This window comes from Oryctolagus cuniculus, chromosome 17 (genome assembly GCF_051225735.1).
Source record: "Oryctolagus cuniculus isolate XC-2025 breed Fujian yellow rabbit chromosome 17, ASM5122573v1, whole genome shotgun sequence".
NCBI lineage: Eukaryota > Metazoa > Chordata > Mammalia > Lagomorpha > Leporidae > Oryctolagus > Oryctolagus cuniculus.
The window spans coordinates 48953915-48961986 of record NC_142883.1 but is presented as its reverse complement, the minus strand read 5'-3'; the positions used below and the strand labels follow the sequence as shown (position 1 = coordinate 48961986).

General features: G+C 62.2%; 3 protein-coding genes across 6 annotated transcripts in view; 1 reads left to right on the top strand and 2 right to left on the bottom strand.

Annotated features, from left to right (window-relative positions):
* Positions 1–531: 531 nt before the first annotated feature.
* Positions 532–1440, bottom strand: EMC6 (ER membrane protein complex subunit 6). Of its 2 annotated transcripts, none has more exons than XM_002718864.6 (2): positions 1267–1440; positions 532–1066 (listed from the first exon to the last, which is right to left on the bottom strand). In XM_002718864.6, exons 1-2 carry the CDS (start codon positions 1372–1374, stop codon positions 686–688), a joined length of 489 nt encoding a protein of 162 aa, XP_002718910.2. In that variant the 5' UTR covers positions 1375–1440; the 3' UTR covers positions 532–685. The 2 variants fall into 2 exon arrangements, with proteins under 2 accessions (XP_002718910.2, XP_008269106.1); XM_008270884.4 differs by having other exon boundaries at positions 1153–1434.
* A 95-nt stretch (positions 1441–1535) lies between these two features.
* On the top strand, positions 1536–5708 carry TAX1BP3 (Tax1 binding protein 3). The gene is made up of 4 exons (XM_002718865.6): positions 1536–1666; positions 3982–4101; positions 4433–4510; positions 4760–5708. The coding sequence occupies exons 1-4, from the start codon at positions 1628–1630 to the stop codon at positions 4895–4897; spliced, it is 375 nt and encodes a 124-aa protein (XP_002718911.1). The 5' UTR covers positions 1536–1627; the 3' UTR covers positions 4898–5708.
* Positions 5709–6598: 890 nt separating this feature from the next.
* The window catches only part of CTNS (cystinosin, lysosomal cystine transporter), a 28018-nt gene continuing 26544 nt past the window's right edge, over positions 6599–8072 (bottom strand). For 2 of the 3 annotated variants that reach the window (XM_002718866.6, XM_051825363.3), the window contains 2 exons: positions 7837–7951; positions 6599–7505 (listed from right to left, as the gene is read on the bottom strand). In XM_002718866.6, the coding sequence (XP_002718912.3) occupies positions 7451–7505; positions 7837–7951 (170 nt within the window). In that variant the 3' untranslated portion in view covers positions 6599–7450. Of the gene's footprint in view, positions 7506–7677; positions 7952–8072 lie in introns of those variants that run through there. The other variant, XM_051825366.3, reaches the window with a different exon arrangement.

The following is an 8072-nucleotide window of genomic DNA, read 5'->3' as shown; positions in this document are numbered from 1 at the left end:
CTGGGCCTTCCCAGCGAGCAGCATTTCTGGTCCTCACTGAGCCCCAGCCACAGCAGCCCCTTAGTGAGGCAGTAGACTGCCAGGAGCAAGGGGGCTAGAGGCCGGCGCTGTGGGTTAAAGCCCCGGCCTGCAGCGCCAGCATCCCCTGTGGGCGCCGGTTCCAGTCCCGGCTGCCCGACTTCCAACCCAGGTCCCTGGGAAAGCAGCATGCACCCGGAGACCCAGAAGAGGCTCCAGGTCAGCTCCAGCTGCTGCGTCCATAAAAGGGAGTGATAAATAGTGGATGGAAGATCTTTCTCTCTCTCCCTCCCCCTCCCCTCACTTCCCTCCCTCTCCCCCCTCTTCCCTCCCTGTAACAAATTAAAAAAATAAACAGAATCGAGTGAGATCAAAGCCCACCCAGCACTACCATGCCGTCTATAGCTCCTAGACGCTACCCCAAGCTGGCCAGGTTAGCGCCCAGTCCCCAGCCCCCACCTGTTCGGCTTCCGCACCCAGCCCGTGCGCTAGAGGAGGAGAGAGGGTCCAACAAAGCGTCTCACACTTCATTTAATCTGAAAACATTACGGGCTCGTCGTCCTCAGAGATAAGTTATGTATAACGTTACAGAACAAGCAGCGAACTCAACACTTTGAAAACCTCGGCGAGTCTACGCGGAGCGCCGCCGACCGGGTCCCGCCCTCGCTCAGTAGACGTGCACCATGCCGTAGAGGAAGGTCCAGAAGAGGACGTAGGTGAAGAGGCCTCCGATGAGGCCGCCCGTGAAGAGCGGCCGCCGCGACTTGAAGTACTTGTTCCACCGCCTGCCCGCCTTGAGGATCAGGAGCAGGGAGAGCAGGACGGAGGCGAGCAGGTAGAAGATGAAGCCGTAGAGGCCGGTGAGGCCGAGGATGCCGGCCGTGGCCCCCGACAGCGCCGACACCGAGGTCCGGCAGTAGTCCAGCACGGCCGCGTTGCCCCGCACGGCTGCCTCGCTGATGAACGGCGGCCCTTCCCTCTTGCCCACCACCGCGGCCATCGCACCCGCCGGGGCTCGGCCTGGGCTCTCTCGCGGAACGAGGCGCGGCTGTGGGGAAAACCGAGTTACAAGTGGCGCCCGGAGCGCGGCGAGTAGGGTCCATGGCCTCCCCCTCCCCCTGGGGCTTCCGAGACCTGGCGCTAGTCCTGGATCTCCGTCTCCCCAAAGACGCCGAGGACGCTGACGGCTCTTGCCGGCCGGGAGAACGGGGACACGCCTGTGTCCCCTAGCCAGGAGAGCCCCGTTACCTGGAACACGGCGGGCGGATAGTCCCAGCGTTCCCTCACACAGGAAGCAGGACAGACCCCCGGGACGCCATCTTGTGCTGGAGGATGCTGGGAGGGCCCGTTACGCATGCGCGCTGGCTCAACTACGCCTCTCGCGCCTGCGCGCCGGGCACGCTCCACCCTCTCCCCGCTTTTCTACGCACGCTCCGGGACTTCCGAAAGCCGAACAGCGCTCCGGCCGGTGATTGGCTGGAGATCTGTTAACTATTCATAAGGGGGCGTGCCCAGCCAGGGTGCCTTTGTTAACCAGGGAGGGAGCGGCCGCGGCAATCCCAGCTGCGGGCTTCGCTGAGCGGTCCCCGGTTACCAGATTGGGATCGAGATGTCCTACATCCCGGGCCAGCCGGTCACTGCGGTGGTGGTGAGTGTACTCGCGCGGGCTCTTTTTCGTCTCGACTTGCCCCCATTTTTCAGAGCGGTAAACTGACACCCAGTCAGGTTGCAAAGCAGCGAACCGGGGCGGGGGCCCGTGCAAACCCGCTGTCAGGGCTCGGGTCTCTGCAGGAGCGCGGCCGCAGCCTCCTCCGGCCACGAAGCTCATTCTGGGGGCTAGGAGCCTCCCGAGGCTCCAGACGGAGGCCAGACTCCGCGCACCGTCGCCCAAGAGGCAGGCTGCTTTGGCCTGCCGGCGCGGGGAGCACGGGGGAGCAAGGCTCCGGATGCGGGCGTCTGGGAAAGCGCCCCTTCGCAGGGCTTCGGTGCCCCCAGCTGGGCAGCCGCGGGGGGCGGGCGCCGGCCCGACGTCCGTGAGTCGCAGCCTCTGGAATGAGGAAGTGCTTCCTCCGCTCCAGCCGGCGCCACCGCCCCGAGGAGCGAGATTTGGGGGTGGGGCTGGCCGGAGGGAGGCCCCTGCCCCATTGGAGTGAATGCGCACCCTACCAGCCAGATCCTTTTCTCAGCTGCTGGATCCCCAGCCCTTGGGGCCAGGGGCAGGTCTCCCGCCTGGCACTTTCGGCGCACCGTGTGCCAGGTGCTGTCAGAACAGGCGAAGGGAGAAAGGGAGCTGACACCCACACGTCTGTGTCCCAGCTGAGTAGGCCCTGGAGGCCACCCCCTCCCCCTCCCGCAGAGTCCCAGAAAGAAGTCCGGTTACGCCCAGCCATAAAGGAAGCCGCCAGGAAGGACCCAGGTCTCCTGCCCAGCTCCCCAGAGGTTTCCGCCTGTGAGAGGTCAAGCCAAAGTCCCAGCCCTGGAGCCGCAGGGACTGGCTGTGCTATCTCCCATGGGCTCCTGCAGCCAGGCAAAGAGGCTGCTGATAAAGGTGGCACGAGGGTGAACTTGGAGAAGGCCCTGCTTAGCTACTGACAGCCGTCCTGAGCCTCACCCTGCGGGCACCAGCTTAGCTCTGCAGAGCCCAACAGCTGCCCAGAGGCTAGGGGTCAGCTTTGCTTCTCAAGTGGAATAAAGGTGGTGCAAGGGAGGGGCCAGAGAGCACCCAGCGAGGCAGTGCCAGAGCCCTCCCACCTCAAGGGCTGTGCGCTTTTCTCCCTTGAGGGCATGTGCTGGAGGAGGTGGGATGGACCTGCAGGAGCCCTCTTTTGGGTACTGGACCCAGTGGGCCTCAGGGTTCATGCTTCCTCCTCCCCACCCCATGCCACAGGTGGGCCCAAGGTCTTCCTTCAGGCTGTAAGACTATGCCGCGCCCAGGTCTGCAGCACCAGGAGCCGCCTGGGTGGGCCTGGCCTCTCCCTGACCATCTGCCTCCTGGACACCTTCCCGGATGGCTCCTAGCACTCCAGCCCCACCTGCTCCTTCTCCTGGGTCCCCCCATTGGAATGTTGCCGTGTTCAGCATTCCTGTCCCCAGGCTTCCACCCCAGCCTCTGAGGCACCTGCTCTGACTGCCCAAGTAGTTGTTCTAGCCTCAAACTTGACCATGCCCTGTCCTACTCCCCAAGCCTGGTCAGCTCCCCTGGGTTCCAGGGTCAAGGCCAGGCAGCCAAACTCCTGATCATCCTCTCAAGTCCTGGTTCAAAATGATCCCTCCTTGGTGAAGCCTCCTCAGGGCCGAGCAAGTCACCTTCCCTCCCCCCCAGCTCCCAGCTTTGATCTGGTGTGGCTCCCAGCAGTGACTTGAGGGTGCCTGCTGAAGGCTCTGAGCACCCCAGCCCCAGAGCATGTTGGGAGAGCCCCAGAACACTTCTCTGCCACCTGCACTGTGCATGAGCAGGGCCCGGGGCTCCAGGAGACCCCTGACCTCATCTGGGACCAGTCTGGTGGTCCTGCATCCCAGACTTCTCTGTCTGGCACCAGCCCCATCTCACCTTGCAGGTGCCAGTGTCACAAACGTCCAGCATCTGCAGTCCTCTTCTGTCCCCGGCTGATCTGCTCCACTTTGTCCCAGCACCTCCTGCCTTGCTTGTGACAGGCTGGCTCCCAACGGCAGTGTCACCTTTTCAGGGCCTGGCCCTTCCCACCCCGTGTCCTAGGTGGAGCCCTGGCTCATAGGCCAGGAGGGGCTGTGAGCACTTGTGACTAAGACTGGCACCTGAGACTGGGAAGGGGGAAAGTGGAGGGCAGGACTGGGTGAGGGGGTCAGCCTCCAGGGCTGGGGACCAGCTGCATTCCTGTAGGGGACTCCGGGCCCCACCCCTTGGCACGGCTCGGAGCTGGCCTGGCACTACCAGAGGCCTTCTCTACATGCCCACCTAAGCCAGCTTCCTTTTTTGTTTGCCAGCAAAGAGTTGAAATTCACAAGCTGCGTCAAGGGGAGAACTTAATCCTGGGCTTCAGCATTGGAGGGGGCATTGACCAGGATCCCTCCCAGAACCCCTTCTCGGAGGACAAGACAGACAAGGTGAGGGGGACCGGAGGCCTGAGAGGGTGGGCACTGCTTCCTGGGCCTGTGTGGGAAGAGCAGACCCCATCTCAGAGGGTCCAGGAAATGATCGGCTGGGAAAGAGTAGGGGTGGAGGTCGGTCTGCCCAGCTGCCCAGGAGGAGCGGGAGGTGGCCCTCAGCCAGGGCTGGGGCATCCCTGGTTGCTTGGCATAGCCTTCACCAGCTGTGTGCCAGGGGAGGCTGGGGACAGGGACAGAGGGACAGCTATGGGTGTGCTATACTGGGCCTCCTCTGTGTATGAGAGCCAGTCCAGGGGCCACAGGGCCTGACCCAGGCTTCTCTTCCCAGGGCATTTATGTCACACGGGTGTCTGAAGGAGGCCCTGCTGAAATTGCTGGCCTGCAGATTGGAGACAAGATCATGCAGGTAACAGGTGTCCCAGAGGAGGAAAACATGGCTGGGGCTAGAGGGGTTGAAACACTTGTGGGTGGGGGCTGGGAGACACTCACCAAAGCCCTTTGGAGCCCATGCTGGTACTGCCCCGGAGGAAGCCGGCTCTCCTCTGTGTACTTCAGGGACGCTAGGTGGAGGGGTGACCCAGGCCTCTTAAAGCCCCCTGGCCTCTAGATGTCAGAGGGCAGTGGGCTGAGCTGGGCTGTTCTCTCCGTGGGCCAGGTGAACGGCTGGGACATGACCATGGTCACACACGACCAGGCCCGGAAGCGGCTCACCAAGCGGTCGGAGGAGGTGGTGCGCTTGCTGGTGACGCGGCAGTCGCTGCAGAAGGCCGTGCAGCAGTCCATGCTCTCCTAGCAGCCCGCCAGGCTCCCTGGCTCGTGCCTGTTTGTATAGCGACACCACTACCCACGCGCTATCTGTCCCACGTCCCGCCTGTGGCTGAATGCTGAGCCGCAGCTGATCCCAGAGGCCTGATCCCGCCTCCCTGTCACACTCCCGCCCCCAGCCCGAGGCCTCTGGGACCAGCTGGCTCCCTCGGAAACTGAGGGCTGGGAAGAAGGGTCTGGGGCCAAGTGGCTTCCAGGCTGCAGTGACCCTAGGCTCAGCCCCCAGACCCTGCTGCCTGCACAGCAGTGCCCCAGGGAAGCCGGAAAGACTTCCTGAGAGCCGCCAAAGCTGGGGAAGGCTGGTGGGGGGACGCCTTTCCCACCCTGCCCTGCCTCCCGTGTCACCTCCGCAGTGCCTGCGCCCCACACTTTCTCCGTGTTGTCCACTAGGGGCTGGACCCATGCTGCCAGAGGCACTGGGAAGGCCTGCCCCAGGGGAGGCAGGCAGGCCCCTTGTTCACCCCACTTCCCAGGGGTGGCCTCCCTGGGGCCTGCCTGCCTGCAGGATTTAGCAGAGCTCTGAGGCGGACATCTCAGGATTGCCACTGTCCTCCACGCCTGTGGGTTTAACTTTTGTATTTTTTTAGTCCAACTTTGATACAAAGCCTTTTTATTGTACTGTTTGGAGATGCCCACTCTGCTCTGTAATTTAGCTTACTAATTCACATCCAGGGCAGCTCCTAGCAAGTGGACAGGCCTCACTCTGGTTACCATGGAAACGGGGCTGGAGGCCACTGTTCCACCTCTGACATCTGCCCAATAAACAACGCTGGAATCCATGAGAGCTCTTTGCCAGGGCTGGGGGCGTGGTGTGTGCGGGTGGCTCAGGGCGAGCACAGGGTGGCTGGCTTGTCCCTGGCTGCTCTGAGGCAAGAAGACAAGGCCCGACCATTCCCAGGTCCTCTTGCCAGGGAAGCCGAGCTGGTGGGACCTTGGAGCTTCAGTGGGAACCGCTGTAGCAGGCAAGGACCACATCTGGATGCACCTGCACTGGAACTGGGGTGGGGGCCGGGACTGGCCCCTGAATGCCTGAAACCCGCCTGTGTAATTCAGTTTCAGCTCCCACCTGGGCTGCACCTCGTACACCCAGGGGGTCTTGGGAAACATGCCCCAGCCAGGACACAACCCCAGATGTCACCAGGGGCTGAGGTCTGGCCAGTTGGGTCCAAGCAGAGTACCCAGCCCCCTGCCTACCAGCCCTGGGAAGTTGTGGCCATTCCTGGATCCGTCTCGCACTGCCAGGTGTGATTCTTAAAGGAGAGTCAAGATTCTGAGATCTTTTAAAGCGTATACAGACATGGCAGGCTGGCTGTCATCTTCGGCATGTGTTACAGCTGGACAAGGATCTGCAGAGCAAGGCCTCCACTGCTGGGCTCCCAGGGGCAGCACGCCCTCCATACCTCACCCGCCCCTGCTTACACCCATAGCACAAGCAGCAGGCCGTGGTACCTGTGAGACCTACCTGGCCCTGGGTGTGCAGGCGTCTTGCACTGCCCAAGAGGGCTCCATGATGAATGATGTGCAGGGTCAGCACTCGGCCATGTTGGGTCAGCAAACTTCACAGCCCTATGCGTTGCCTTACACGAGGCAAACAGGGCGTCTCCCTAAGCCCCAAGGACTTGGCCCTGCAGGTCCCACACCTGCCTTGGAAACTCATGAGTGCTTAGAGTGCGCAGAAAACAAACAGGTCAGGTTTAATCGAGGGCATGGGCCCCTCACAGGGATTTTGTAGTAAAAAGAGTGGATTGACAAGCTCAAGGCACCTCCTGGGACCCTCCCCCCTCCATTCCACCCACCACAAAGATCAGCTTGGCTGGGAAGGGAGGGGCTGTGCCAGGGGTAGGCCCGTGGAGACTGAGTGACTTGGGCTCAAGTTCTAACTGAAGGCTCCTGAACAGCACAAAAGGGGTCTCAGGTAGGGTCTGGGGGATATGAGGGCAGGGGGCCTTCCCCTCACTCCAGGAGTGCTACTCAGGTAGGTCTGACAGGTCCTAAGGCACAGACTGGCGGAGACAGGGGCAGTAAGGCATGCGCCCATGGGGCCCCCGGGCTCGGGGAAAGTAGAGGTAGGAGAGAGGGCGGAACCAAGTCAGCCACTTGTGAAACCTCCCTCGCCCAGGGCTGGAAGGAGTTAGTGTGATAGGCTCACTGTGGGGTAGACGGCCAGAGGATGCTGGCCTGAGTCCAGTTCTGAGCCAACCCATGGGCAGCTCGGGGCTGGGAAATACTCTATCAGGCCCTGGCCCGAGCCACTGCTGCTGCAGTGGAGGGAGCCGAGTTAGGCAGAAACAGTGTCAGGAAAAGTGACCTTCAGCCCGAGCAGCCCAAGGCCTAACCCCGAAGTCCTGGCCCCTCCGCCACCAGCACCAGCACCTCAGTCCGTCGGCCACAGCATCTGACCACTGGGTCTCTGAGAACAGCGGTGGCAGCAAGGCACCCTTGGCTGTGCCGGCTGTAAGGCCAGCCCTTCACGCTGCTCCCAGAAACAATGGCTGTTTGGGGCAAGGCCTCCACTGCAAGCTCAGCGCCCAGTCGTGCCTGAGATGGCTGCCAGACCTGTGGGTGCTGCCTGAAGCCTTAAAGAAAACAGAGATGGTGGCATCAAGATGCAGGAGGGCCAGCAGCATGGCCAGGGAGGCCTGCGGAAGGCTGGAGACCTCCGGGGAGGCTGGCAAGGACCGCCTGAGGGCTGGCTGTTGATCTCTGACCAGAGTCTGGCGTCTGTCTGTCCCCGAGGGAGGGCCTGGATGCAGGAGGGCTGGTTCAAGTTTAAGGTCTTGGGCCCTCAGGGAAAGTGCTCCTCCAGCCAGCATACTGGCCAGCTCTGCGCACCAGCCCACTCCTCTGGCCTTCACTGGGCCAGGCCTTCCCCACCAGGTCCCTGGGCGCTAGTTCAGCTGGTCGTACCCCGGTTTCTTTCTGTACAAGCAGAAGTGCTGGATGAAGAAGACGACATCGAAGAAGATGGAGAAGACGCCAAGTCCAAACTTGGTTGGGTCTCCGAAGATCAAGGTCCATTGGTCTGTAACAGCCAGAGGGGACAGAACCTGGTTCTAGACTGGCAGCTCCGGAAGCAGCCGGAGTGCAGGGCCGGGGCGGGGAGAGGGTCCTCCCCTGCCCAGGAAACCAAATCCTCAGCTACA

Excerpts from the sequence above, each read along its gene's own strand:
- TAX1BP3 (XM_002718865.6), top strand. The coding sequence starts at position 1,628 with ATGTCCTACATCCCGGGCCAGCCGGTCACTGCGGTGGTG. Across the intron at positions 1,667-3,981 it reads AGCCGGTCACTGCGGTGGTG|CAAAGAGTTGAAATTCACAA; the intron begins GTGAGTGTACTC and ends TTTGTTTGCCAG. Across the intron at positions 4,511-4,759 it reads TTGGAGACAAGATCATGCAG|GTGAACGGCTGGGACATGAC; the intron begins GTAACAGGTGTC and ends TCCGTGGGCCAG.
- EMC6 (XM_002718864.6), bottom strand. The coding sequence starts at position 1,374 with ATGCGTAACGGGCCCTCCCAGCATCCTCCAGCACAAGATGGCGTCCCG. Across the intron at positions 1,067-1,266 it reads ATCCGCCCGCCGTGTTCCAG|CCGCGCCTCGTTCCGCGAGA; the intron begins GTAACGGGGCTC and ends TTTTCCCCACAG.